We start from the raw sequence: 14731 nt of genomic DNA on the forward strand, positions 1-14731 counted from the left end.
GGGTTACTGTTAAAGGTCAAGGTCACAGGGGCCTGAACATGGAAAACCATTTCTGGTCAGTATCTTGAGAACCACTTGACCCAGAATGTTGAAACTTCATAGGATGATTGGACATGCAGGATAAATGACCCTTTTTGATTTTGGGGTCACTCTGTTAAAGGTCAAGGTCACAGGGGCCTGAACATGGGAAGCCATTTCTGATCAATAACTTGAGAACCACTTGACCCAGAATGTTCAAACTTCATAGGATGATTGAACATGCAGAGTAGATGACCCCTATTGATTTTTGGATCACTCTATTAAAGGTCAAGGTCACAGGGGCCTGGTCATGTAAAATCATTTCTGGACAGTTACTTGAGAACCACTTGACCCAGAATGTTGAAACTTCGTAGGATGATTGGACATAGAGTAGATGACCTCTATTGATTTTGGGGTCAGTCTATTAAAGGTCACGGTTACAGCGGACATAAAATGGAAATCCATTTCTGGTCAATAACTTGAGAACACTTTGACCTAGAACCTTCAAACTTCATAGGGTGATAGGACTTACAGAGTAGATACATGGCCTTTATTGTTTTTGGGGTCACTCCATCAAAGGTTAAGGTCACAGGGGCTGAACATAGAAAACTCTTTCCAATTATTAACTTGAGAACCACTTGACTCAGAACGTTGAAAGTTAACCACTAGGCGTAGAATGTTGAAACTCAGTGGGATGACTGGACATGCCAAGTAGATGATCCTTATTGCAGCCAACCATCAATGTCTCTTTGACTTTCGCTCCTGTCGCTTATTGACTTCTTGCCTGTACGACTATGCATTGGGGGAGACATGCGCTTTTTTACAAAAGCATCTTCTAGTTGGTATTTAATATTATCTAGTGGTCAAGTATCAAGTTTGTTCAAATCAGGACCCTGGGGTCAAAATTGACTGCACCCCGGGGTCAACAGTTTTTACAATGGCTTATATAGGGAAAAATCTTTTCTGAAACCATAAGGCTCAGAGCTTAGATATGTGTATGTGGCATGCTCTAGCGGTTCTCTTCCAAGATTGTTCAAATCATGGCCCTGGGGTTAATACAGGCCACGTCCGGGTGGTCCCTTGTTTTACATAGACATTTGTTTTTAAAGCAATGGCAAAGAAGTTTGGAGCACAAGTATAATGTTTAATACATATTTCAATACTCATTTTGAATACTGTAAAATCATTTTTATTCGCATAGGACGAATTTTCGCGTATTTCGTGCTAGAACCGATGCGCGAATTTAAGACCGCGCTATTATTATTTTTTTATTATATTTCTCCCTTTTTAAAATTGAAAATGCGCGAATTTAAGCCGGCGCGAAACAGTCCTTCTTCACGTTTGCGCGAAATTTCATGCCAGCGAATTTAAATGATTTCACAGTAGTCTAAATCATGGCCTGCTGGCCTGCTGTCTTGTTCTTGAACTAGAAGGTACAGCATATAAATTTGGACCACGTTTCTAACTTTTAATACAAATTTCAGTACTCATCTTTAATATTCTTAACCCTGATCTGCTGACCTACTTTCTTGTTTTTAAAGCTACAGCAAACAGATTTTGATCGCCTGTATAATTTTTAATAGGTTTCAGAAGTTACCTTGAATAATCTTTACTATGACCTACTCACCTAGTTTTTATACTCCCACAAAACGAAGTTTTGGGTGGGGGTATATAGGTGTTTGTCGGTTGGTTTTCATGGTTTCCGGAGAATAACATAGGCTTGACAGATTTAAATAATTTTAGGTACGCAGGTGTAACATAATAGAATACTGGTCAAGTTCGACTTTGGCTACACATCACTGATTTTTGACATAGTTATTGCCCCTTTCCAACTTAAAATTTGCCAAACTCATTGTTTCCGGACAATAACTAATGAAAGGCTCGACCGATTTAAATAATGTTTGGTACACATGTGTAACATCATAAATACAGGTCAAGTTTGACTTTTGCTACAGACCACCAATTTTTGACGTAGTTATGACCCCTTTCCAACTTAAAATTTGTCATACTTCTGTGACAAGGTCGTATTATGGGGGTATTATTCGTCACACAGTTCTAGTTTGTTTTTGAAGCTTTAGCAAAGACATTTGTTCATGCAAGCAACTAAACTCGAGTGGGTGATTATAGGGACTTCATGGCCCTCTGAGCTATTGTGGTCAGTGATTGCCTCGTGTCTGTCAACATTTTGCTTTAAACAACATCTGTCCTAAACCGCCATGACAATGTTGATGAAACTTTACGATGATGTTTCTTGGATGGTTTTCGTTGAAAATTATTCATGAATTTAATTCTGTTCAGAACTCTGGTTGCCATGGCAACCAAAAAGAAAATTAACAAAATACTGTCCAAAACCACAAGTCCTAGGGCTTTGATATCAGGTATAAAGCATTATATAGTGGTCCTCTACCAAGATTGTTCAAGTTATATCCCTTGGGTCAAATATGGCCTCACCCTGGGGTCACATGATTATATAAACTTATATATGGAAAAACTTTAAAAATCGTTTTGTCCAAAACCACAGGGCCTAAGGCTTTGATATTCGGTTTATAGCATTATCTAGTGGTCTTTTAACAATAGTGTTTAAATTATGCCCCTAGGGTCAAATATTGCTCCACCCTGGTGGTCACATGGTTTATAAAGACTTGCATAGGGAAAAACTTAGAAAATCTTCTTGTCCAAAATCACTGGGCCTAGGGCCTTGATATTTGGTATGTGGCATCATCATTTTCATATTAGTGGTAACTTTTCGTTTTGATGTTGTCGCTTTATATTATGAGACAGTGCAATTCATTCTGATATGGTCCGATGTCATTCAGCAATGCTTACTTGTCATTCAGTAGTGGTTACTTGAGGTAGAACCTGGATAAAAAGAAGGAAAGAAAGTCTATGTAAAACTGAGTTTCACCGGCTTGCAAACTCGGTTAGAGGACTACCATGCAATACTCCATGTGAAATTTGTAAGGCGCACGCATTTATTAAGTTTCGTTTATATAAGTTATGCAACTGTTTATGTAGGGGAGAATTATATTCTTTTATTAATGCAGTTCAAATCAGGGCAATGTGATTGGAAGTCCCAAATTCAGCCGTTATTAGCGAGATGGGCTGGAAGCCACTAATTGTTCGGGAATATAAGACAATACTATAGTTTTTCGAATATACAAGAATATGCAAAAATCAAGACTGAAAAAAAGGGGTTTAAAAACTGGTCTAAATCATCATCTGGCATCAGCTATAGGAATAGCATTTTCATATGGATATGCTTAGAATATCACAATGACTTTCGTAAAACATGGGCGAATGTTGGTTGATGGATGATGCAGTTGTAGCTTATGTTGAAAAGAAAATGTTTGATATGGAAAGTGGTAAATGGAAACACTCATTAGAAAGAGTATCTTCAGTTCAATTTTACAGGTCTGAAAAGATTAGAAATATGAAGAATGTTAAAAACTTACTAATGTTTACGTTTGTCTTCGAGACTGAAAATTATGTAAAGCAACATTTGCATTTCACTATCATGCAGAGCGATGTCTTTATATAGGTATGGTGTAACTTCAATAAGACCGAAAGGTAAGAACACTTATGAAATATGTCTTGTTACACTGTTCGCTTCTTATACAAATTATGGAAGTATTTTATGCATCTGTCAGAACTATTGATAGTAATGTGAAAATCTATCTGATGATAAGAAACTATATCCGCTCTTTGCAAACCATTGTACACCTAACATTACAGCCAAAGCCTGTTATAACATTATTTAGACATAGATGAATAGTAGGACAACCGTATTTCATCACTAGTAATAGGGTATTATGAATCTTACAGCTTGTATAAAAAGTAAAAGGTAAGGGAAGATTTCCCGGAAGCACAGAGCACCCAAAACACAGCCATAGAGCCATGCATCGCAAGGTAGGCCCACAACAACATGGAACTGTAACGGAAAAATGTTGCAAACGGTAAGTACATTTTAATTATATGCAAGATACAAAAATGGTTAAAGGGTAGATAGAAGGTTTGGGTGTTTGGAAAAGTTGGGAAAACCACGAAGTCTGATTTTATTTGATAAATCTGTTGTAAACCATTTCTTAAAATGTATTTAATCACTGTTAAACAAACATGTAAAAGCAAAGCCAATGTGCACCTTTTGAAACGTGTTGTATTAGTACCATTTTTATAATTCTGTTAACGGTATAATATGTACTTTCATAAGATTTTGCCGTATCATTCTGTGTTGTGATATGGTGAGATGAAAATACATAATTGAGCCGCGCCATGAGAAAATCAACATAGTGGGTTTGCGACCAGCATGGACACAGACCAGCCTGCGCATCCGCTGTTCGCTAACGCTTTCTCTAATTGTAATAGACTTTGAAAGCGAACAGCATGGATCCTGACCAGACTGCGCGGATGCACAGGCTGGTCTGGGTCCATGCTGGTCGCAAGCCCACTATGTTGGTTTTCTCCTGGTGCGGCTCATGTAATATAGGATATACTGTTGTCCCACGTAAACTTTGCAAGAAGCATGCATACCGCACGGGTTCAACACTGGAGAGCATATTCTTATTTAAATACATATTTTATTCCTATGCCAAATCAATATGGCATAAGAACTTATATGACAATACTATGTAACTTTTCAAAACAGTCAAGTGTAGGTTTGCAACCTCTGTGCTTATGTAAAACCGAAGTCGGAAAGAATCATATCATTTATTAGAACAGGCGATGGAAACTTGTGAAATACAATATCGTTTTTACTTTAGATCTGTTTTATAATATTTTTATACAAAAACAGTTTGGGTATTATTCATTTATATGTGGCTTGAATCTTTTTTATACTTCATATCATACATACTGTAAGGGTCAACATGTGATATTTCTCAAACTCATAATACTGCTGCTGCTACTACTACTTATAATAATAAATGGGATAACCCTATTTTGGGGCTCGGAAAAAAATAATTTATGTGATTTCAATAATGAGAAAGAACTTTTTATTTTCACAAAAATAAAATTCATTCAACGAATATGGACATTTTTTACATAATAATAAATAACATTATTCGTATTATAATAATTATTTGACAATTCATTACAACATCGATTTGTTATGCGATGCATTTATTTAAACAGTCCAGAAATGCAACATGTCCATGACTGAATATTTTACTAATACATTGCAGCTGACACCTCCTTGTTTTGTTAAATCCGCCCTCGTTACATCCACATGGTCGGGGATTATTCCCGGCACCATTTCCACATATACTGGCAGTGTAGTAAGGAACAACATGCTTGCCCCTAGCCTTTGCTTTGCACTCCGCTTGGTGGTTACACACCCATTCTTTCACTTTCTGGTCACATTTACTAGAACAGCCGTGAAGTCGTCTGCATCCGACAGTTAACCAGTTATGATGTTCTGCGATGGTGCTGAAATCGTGGAGGACGTTATTGTGATTGTCGGCTGCTACAGCCGTGCAAAAGCACCTGGAAGCGGACAGAAAGAATATAAAATTCAGAGACTTTAAGAATAAAAATAAAAATTAATGTTAAATGTTAAAAATCATCCGCATAGCGTTTGCTTGTGTTAAGTAATTATGACATTCAATTAATTAACATTAACTTAGAATTAATACATATGTAAACAACAACATCGATAAAATAGTATATTTTGGAATATGTTTCATACAGAACCGCGGCGGTAATTATTCCGACGACTTAATAATACATAATTATACTGATATTTTAATACTGAACATTTTCATAATATATTTCATTACATATCCAATAAAATCTAATTCAGGAAAAAATCAATTTAATTAACGATGAAATATTGAAAACTTAGAAAAGAAACAATCTAACAGTCTAACTATCGTCTAAACACGCGCCAAAACTGAGTATAGAAATTGTTTCATTGTATAAAAGAAAAATCGAGTCCCTAAATTTTCTAACAACTTTTGGATATTCATGACAATAACATTTCTACTAAAAAAAAAAAAAAAAAAAAACAGCAGTCTTTATAAACGCTTGAAAAATGAATACTTTTTACAGAGATTAAGTATTATGTGATAAATTGGAAAAAATATATTATCGAAAAAAGCATTTTGTTTGTTCATTTAACACATAGCAAAATAAATAAAAGTTACCTTTTCCTGTCAGCGGCAGAAAAACTAAGAACAGCACAAAAAATGGTGATAACCAGTGTGTATTTCATCTTTCTTTTTCGCAATTTACAGTTATGTCTGAGAGGGTTTTGAAATTCAATGTTTTCTGAGGGTTTTTATATACATGTTACGTGCTTTTGTAACCAATTAAATTTAGGGACGCAACGTATCAATACGTTAAAAACGGACATAATTCCGGATTTGGTAACGTACTGATTAAATCTACTCCTTAAAAGTTAGAGCGAACCCAACCACATGAAGAAAATAAATTATCATTAACAAAGTGCACCTTTCTGTCTTCTTTATGGGAATAACTCATGTAGAAAATTACTGTTTTAATTAACCAATAAAAACAAGCTTCATATGACATACAGATGTACTTTAAGGATGATATGTTTTTGTTTTTGTTTACGTTTGATGGCGTTTAACTGGATCTACTCACTAATTTGTTCGATAAATTGTTTCGAGTTTTAAGTATTTTCAGCTATAACCTATCCTTTAATGGTGATAATTCTTATTGATTTTTTTCCTATAAACAAACTGTCGTCCGAAACCGTGTTTTCACTAGTCGTGTGACCATGACATGTGAAACATTACGAACATGTACGGTCAAATCTTTCGAAATCTGTGAGAAAAAGTATATTTTTCTACTACATGTATTCATATTTAACATTTAGCATTAATTTGTCACTCATAGAGTTGAGATAAGGGGAAACGATTTGCAAGCAACTATAAACAGAAATAATTTGCTAAGACTTAATTTCATACCAGGCTAAACCTATAGGCAATAACCACTCGACTGATACTTGTCCAATTTACCGCAACCATATAACATGTATTAGTCAAAGACTACTACATGTATCCACTATTTACAAAACAATTATATATGTAAAATGACAAAATTCTGTAACATGTGTAATATTCAAAATGTGACACTAGTAAGTTCTGTTAAGCACTGATTTATATTACTTTAATGAAATCATTATTTTTGTATCATCATGTGTTCTTAAATGATTAATATGTTTGTAATTGATATCCAATGTATTGTATACCTTCTCCGATTAACTATATTATTGTATGCATTTGTTAGACACTTTCCTGCCAGGTATTATGTTTTGTTTGTCCTCATGGGCCATTTGGCCTTATGGAACTTTGAAAAATAAAACTTATCAAACTTAAACTTATAATCAGGAAACGATGTAAGCATGAAATAAACTTGTTCTGTTATTCAAACAAAGTGTAATTATCTAAAAGAAGCGATTCTGATATGTTAATATTTATAAATCAAAGCAATACAAGTATCTACATACATACAACTACTCAGCGGCAACATGCGTGATAAAATATATGAAAATATAACCATTAATTAACTTTAATGTATTTTTTCTACGTTTCCATCAATTAAGTTATATTTCAAACGTTAGATTAACTTTATAATTTTTCAAATTTTATAATTTTTAAAAATTCAAACTATGATTACCCATTGCGGCAAAAGGAAATGGTAAGAGTTTTAACTGTTGAAAAAAAATCGGGAAATAAATTTATTCAGGCCTTTCTCAACGGGACGGGTTAACGAGAGAATTTTTTGAAAGGACTAAAACATTTAAATGCAATGGTGATCATTTACCTTGGGTGACAGGGAAGTGGATTTCGCGTCCCTGATACCAAAATACCAAAAAGTTTCCATTTGTATTTAATCAGATAACAAGTATCAGCACCTGTGCTTTATTCGGCAATATGGGAATGATGTGCGTTAGTTAGGGCGCTGTTTTAGTTTATACTAATTTTGTTTAGGTTAACTGTGAAGCAAGTTCTGAAACTTATATAATTCACTCTAAACACTTTATTCCTAATGGAATCGGATTCCACCGCCAGGAGTGTTTGAGAGAAGAGAAGCCCGTTTTCCCTTTTTAGGCTGAACGCTAATAAGCAAAGGAGCTACAGTACTGGCACCATTTTTACGTCGTTTGTATGACGTGACCGGGGATCAAACACACAACCTCCCGCACTCGAAGCGGACGCTCTACCACTAGGCTACCGAGGCGTTCTGATCACTTTTATAATAAATAGGCATTTATACCTTTCCCCAATGGACATTCTTTCCCGTACTTCCAGCACATTCCATAAACTTGTTTGGGCATTTAAATATAATTTAAGCACATATCCTTATGGTAATATCCCTGCTAGGCAAAGTGTCTGCTTTTCATGAAGTTGAATCTCAAACACACTTACTATCTTTACTTCCGCAAGGAGATTCTTTAAAATTCCACATCCTTAGGACAGCTGTCCAGAAAAGAAACTGAGTGGATGTGCCAAAATATCATAAATGCTTAATAACCGTATTAAAAGATATACGCTAAGAAAAAGCTGTCATGTTTAGAAAAAAAATAAGGTTTCTGTTTTGTTCGACATGCAGTTATTATGACCATTTGTTATTTCAATAAGCCTATTAATTGTAAAAATACATACCTACTTTATAGAACAAAGCTATGTCCAGTCTGCCTTAATGTTAGCCGTCTTGATTAAATGCATACCAGTCCAACATTTTTTTTTCAGTTTTGGGAAAATAAGGGCATATCACAACATTTGTTGTTTGCTTGTTTTCTTCTCTTTTTTTTTCTTTTCAGTTTTATACTTAAACTTGCAACTTCCATCTGCTGATCAATCTTGGTCCTTCGAGATCATTGATTTCAACTCATTTAGTTTTGAAGATTGAATACTGCTTAAGCCGGTGCCAGTGGGCGTGGGCAGTGTTGCATTTTCCATTACTGCTCATGAACAGACTCAATCAAACCGAGTTTGCAATTTTCACTGTTTGCCTTGTTCTCGGTGCTTCCGAGGGATATACTTTCTAGATTTTATAAAGGTAACAAACTTATGAGGGCAACTATTAGCAATTCACATATACTTTTAGTGATCTGCTACCCGACAAGTGCAGTAACATTTTATGAATTTCACGAAAAGGAACATTGCTGCATGCAAGTTTCCGAGAGTTTCCTTTTATAAACAAAAACTCAATCGTCTGTTAAGCCTTATTATTATTACGAAATAAGATGGTAAAATTATTGTGCAGGGCGAAAAAAAGGAAGTGTATAAAGATTTCTAAGATGTTTCTAAAGGAATTATATTGATTCTAACACGTCCCTATTTGTTTTCTTATCAATTTTTTAAACCTGAAAATTGTGTTATTATGCAACAATTCACCATCAGTATGTCACAATTATATGTCACACATTGTAAGCGAACGTGAACAGTGATTTGTTGTTAATTCTAACATGATTCGGTTAGATTTCCAGTTAAACAAAGAAGGAAATCAAGCTCTGTATATTCTGCAATAAACAACGGTTGACGCGCGAGAGCATTATGACGTCAAATTGCCGCATGACGTCTGATACATTACTCCTCGCGTAAATGAAGTCCAGCATGATATTTATTAAAATATATCAATGAGCATGTCAGAATGAAAACAATCTAGGCCTTCTTGTGATTTATCGTCTTATTTACCACGGTTCATCGTTCAGATGCTTCAGTATTTAACCACTCGGGCTAACGCCCTCGTGGTTCAATTCCTACGCATCTGAACTCTGAACCGTGGTAAATCAGACGATAAACGTCTCGAAGGCCTAGATTATTTGTTAATTCTAATATGGCTAACAATGCTTTAATCATCACAACGATGTTATGTTGACGTCACGTCAACGTGATATTTAGCGCCATATACGCATCAAGAAATAACCTTTTCAAATTTCATGAAATATTTTACTTAATAACATGTTTTAAACGAAATGTCACATTGCACAAATGTTTTGACCAATTTATACACAAACTAAATTTGTTATTCGCTTTGCTGAATAATTCGCAATAATTTTCGCTTGAACTGAATTCTGCCGCAAGACGTATTACCGTTTCCTTTCCTGGCGTGTTTTAACAAATACCTACTATTGACGTCATGCTTGTGCGAAGAAACAGTTCCATCATATTTGATATAAATTTTACAATAAAAACATATTAGAATCGAAATAATTTATAGCAAAACAGTGCTTTATCACTATTTATACACTCGGGTGGTTATATGTCGTCCGAAATAATTTCACTCGGGCTGCGCCCTCGTGAAATTATTACGCCCGACGTATAACCGCCTATCGTGTATAGATAGCGATAAAGCACTGTTTTGCTATAAATTATTTCTTAAATAAATCATTGTTTGGAGTACAGGTTTGAATGAATTATATAATAATACACATCTTAAATGACGTCATTAGAGTAGTGGTCTATTGTACGTTCATACTGTTTACGAATATTCTTGGAAAGACAGGTACAGCTAAAGGTTTAAGAATTCATTCAGATAAGATTTCTTCACGCCATTTCTTGCCATAAAATAATTTAAGCAGCCTTGTTACTTATACCGTTGTGAATGTTATACATGCACTTAAATTTCGTCGGTTCTCCACTTCGGTCTTGTAGAAAGACACAAATGTAATATTCTTTTTATCAATGCTGAAACATCAAAGTTTCTTCTGTTTTTACCTGTTACAGACTAAGTCAATTTGACAAACGTCCCCTATAGGTTAGACACCACTAATTGTTTTCCCATAGAGTTCCATTATAGCATTATGGCGTGTAAGACCTTCCATAAATCGAAACGTATTCACATGTTTTTCAAGAACTAAAATTATAGGATGAGAAGATACTTTATTTAAATAATTTTTCGTACCCTGTTTACATCGTTGGCATGCCGGGAGAAATTCGTTTTATTGATAAAACTTTTTTAAAAATACTTAGAGAAATACATTTGAAATTTACAGGTGTAAAACATACAGGTCTCAAAATTGCAGCTGTAAAAATTATAGTTGAAAGTTACAGCTGTAAAAAGGTCATGTCTCAGAATTACAGCTGTAACTTATTTGGAGGGAAACATGAGTATTGTCAGCCAGCTTTAATGCATTTTTATAGTGGGATATAACGGAAATTCACAGAGACATCACGGATTTAGAATTTCGTGAACGGTCCATAATCTGACTTTATTTACAGTCAATAGCCAATTTTAAACAGCTTGAGAATTGAAATTCAAATTTTCAAAAAGTATATATTAGATTTCGCATCAAATTTGGACCCATCTTCAAAACGGTTCAAATGTCGTCATTCTCACGAATGATCTTGAAAACCAATGATTTTCTAGAGAATCTATTTATTGCAGATTGAAGCACAATGTCTGTTTTCAATATTGGCCAGTTTACTCACCATGTGTTCCTAAGGAGGCCATTTTCGCCATTTATGTACGTATTCTAGTGTTATATCTGTTATTTGAACATGCTGGTGTTACTGGAAATACACGGTACGATATGATGTAAAACTTATTAAATAAAACTCGGAATAGAATACTTCATGTTTACATTATGAAAACACAGCGTTGCCGCTGAAAAAGGGGTATATTAACATCTCTTAAATATTTGTAAGTTTATAAAAGAAGCTATGCTTCAACGCAACAATACTCTGTCAAATATTACTGTTTCCTAGTATAAGTATGTGCTATTTATGTGTACATGTATATATTGTTATGATTTTGTAAAATTGTGTCTTTGCCATAATATTTCTATTACAATGTTAATGGCCAAATGCAAGTACTTAGCTGATTTGCCAATAAAATTTAAACTTGAACTTTGAATCATCATTCTCATGATAACTGATTTTATGTCAAATATGGGCATTTTTGGGGGAGGGGGAGGGGGCGGGAGCGGGGGCGGAACACACTGTAATTATGTTTACTAATGATTAATGAAATAAAAAGAGGTAAATACTTTGAGTAATACTAATATGCATTAATAGAAAGGCAAACATTTTTATGCAAATTTCGAAAGGTTTGACAAAAATCCCACAGTTGTATTAAAATTAGAAGGTGTAAAGCTAGTAAAAACAATTACAATCAAATAAAAAATGTCCTAGAAAACAAAACACATCATAACAAAAACACACCTATCTGACCTATGCAGCAAGCAGTCTTTTTTTTGTTTTTTTTATTAATTAAAACACTCCATCATTACCTACATGAGTGAATCCCGTAAAAAGGACATAAGGCGGTGCTTGTGTTTTGTTCAGTACGTTACTAATATCCGGGACCGTATTTTTAACGTATTGATACGTTGCCTGCTCCTTTAATTTAATTGGTTATTAAGGTATAAAAGATGTAAATAAAATCACCTATAAAACATTGCATTTTAAACCAACAACTCTCCATAAGTACAGGCCATCAAACTAGGAAAAGATATGATGAAACAAGTGTTAGTGACCGCCATTTTCTGTGCTGTTCTAAGTTTTTCTGCTGCTGACAGAAAAAGGTAGGTTTTGATTTTCGTTACATTTATTTCAAATTTGTAATTCGTCATGTAAAAACATGGACATTTTATATAATTCATCAATATATTTCTTTATTTTCTGTTAAAGAAGTATATAATTCCAAGTGTATATCAAGACAACTGATCTATGAAAGTAGAAATAGATTTATCACGAATTTCGTAAAAAAAAAAACATCCAGAAAATTAGTTTCAGGGCTTTAAATATTGTGACTGTAATGTTGCACTCAGTATTTTTTCTATGCAATAACACTATTTTTTTCTATGCGATACCACTTTAAAACTAGTGAAATAAATTAATGTCTACATCCTGTGTTTCTGTTAGATGAATCTGAGATTGTTCGATAATATCATTTTTTAATGAAATAGATTTTTTCATATGTTAGCAATTATACCTGGAAATTATTCAGTATTAGAAAATTAAGAAATCTACTTTCGGAAAAATATAAACCACTACCATAACATACATGTATTTTGCAAAGTATTAACGTGTTCTGGAAAACTAAAGTGTTTAAAAGTATGGCCGTATTCACATTTTTTTCCTTTCATAGCCATTTTTCGATTAAGTATCAGAAAATTACGTTTTAAACTTATTTCAAACATTTTGTGACAAATATCTGGTAACAAAAGAATACATTTGTAATACGTTATTGTCAGGAACGCATGCTTAATTGTAAATTAACTGAAAACCTAATAATAACTTAAATATGTCAAAATTCTTAAAACTGTTTTCCCTTTATTTGCATTTTTTGGATGAAAATTATGAAAATATGATTTTGCGTTATTTTCATTATTTTTATCAGTTCCTTATTTTTTTCTGGTGACAACAGAATACAAATCTTTTCAGGAATTTATTTTTAGATCAAAACAAATCGGAAACCTTACATTAAATTATGTCAGTGTTTTCAAACTTGAGGAAGATCTTTCAATTGTTTTAAGTTGTTATAGAACATAAATGAGCCGCGCCATGAGAAAACCAACATAGTGGCTTTGCGACCAGCATGGATCCAGACCAGCCTGCGCATCCGCGCAGTCTGGTCAGGATCCATGCTGTTCGCTAACAGTTTCTCCAATTCCAATAGGCTTTAAAAGCGAACAGCATGGAGCCTGACCAGACTGCGCGGATGCGCAGGCTGGTCTGGATCCATGCTGGTCGCAAAGCCACTATGTTGGTTTTCTCATGGCGCGGCTCAAATGTTCAGACAGCTTTTCAGTCCCTTAGTCAGGTGTAAAATGCCGAATGTGCAACTGTTCTGTTCGAAACATACTTCAAAATAGGTATTTTGATAAATATTCTGTCGACGATTTTGTTGAAATAAATAATATTTCGTTGTTAAAATTAAGATAGTCACCTTTTGTTATTGAATGGGATAATTACTTAATTGAAGCACACAAATATTTGTAAACAAGTCATTGAATTTTATATTTTATTTTTCGTCCTTTTCCAGGTGCTTTTGCAAGGCCGTAGCAGCCGACAATCACAATAACGTCTTCCACGATTTTGGCACCATCGCAGAACATCGTAACTGGTTAACTGTCAGTTGCAGACGACTTCACGGCTGTTCTAGTAAATGCGACCAGAAAGTGAAAGAATGGGTGTGTAACCACCAAGCGGAGTGCAAAGCAAAGGCTAAGGGCAAGCATGTTGTTCCTTACTACACTGCCAGTGTATGTGGACATGGAGCAGGGAATAATCCCCGACCATGTGGATGTAACGAGGGCGGATTCGACAAAACAAGGAGGTGTCAGCTGCAATGTATTAGTAAAATATTCAGTCATGGACATGTTGCATTTTTAGAGTGTCTAAATCAATGCATCGCATAGTAATTTAAAGTTGTAATGAATTGTCAAACTGTTATTTCTCATACGAGTGAATGTTATTTATCTTTATGAAAATGTGTCCATTGTCGTTGACTAAATTTTATTTTTGTGAAATGAAAACAAATAAATGATTTTTTCTGAGCACCGAAATAGGATTATTCCATTTATTATTATAAAAAGTAGTAGCAGCAGCAGTATTCTGAGTCGGAGAACTACTAAGTATCCCACGCTGACCCTTACAGTATATATGATATGAAGTATAAAAAAGATTTAAGACACATATAAATGAATAATACCCAAACTGTTTTATCACAGCCTTTTGTATAATATATTGTAAGATCTAAAGTAAAAAGGATATTGCGTTTCACGAGTTTCCATCGCCTGTTC

General features: G+C 34.3%; 2 protein-coding genes across 2 annotated transcripts; one reads left to right on the forward strand and one right to left on the reverse strand.

The window, feature by feature from the left end:
• Positions 1 to 4701: 4701 nt before the first annotated feature.
• LOC123545461 (uncharacterized) lies at positions 4702 to 6300 on the reverse strand. The gene is made up of 2 exons (XM_045331781.2): positions 6156 to 6300; positions 4702 to 5496 (listed from the first exon to the last, which is right to left on the reverse strand). The coding sequence occupies exons 1-2, from the start codon at positions 6221 to 6223 to the stop codon at positions 5121 to 5123; spliced, it is 444 nt and encodes a 147-aa protein (XP_045187716.2). The 5' UTR covers positions 6224 to 6300; the 3' UTR covers positions 4702 to 5120.
• A 5992-nt stretch (positions 6301 to 12292) lies between these two features.
• LOC123545460 (uncharacterized) lies at positions 12293 to 14475 on the forward strand. The gene is made up of 2 exons (XM_045331780.2): positions 12293 to 12508; positions 13972 to 14475. Exons 1-2 carry the CDS (start codon positions 12438 to 12440, stop codon positions 14345 to 14347), a joined length of 447 nt encoding a protein of 148 aa, XP_045187715.2. The 5' UTR covers positions 12293 to 12437; the 3' UTR covers positions 14348 to 14475.
• Positions 14476 to 14731: the final 256 nt, after the last annotated feature.

The sequence above is a fragment of the Mercenaria mercenaria genome, chromosome 1 (assembly GCF_021730395.1).
Source record: "Mercenaria mercenaria strain notata chromosome 1, MADL_Memer_1, whole genome shotgun sequence".
Taxonomy (NCBI): domain Eukaryota; kingdom Metazoa; phylum Mollusca; class Bivalvia; order Venerida; family Veneridae; genus Mercenaria; species Mercenaria mercenaria.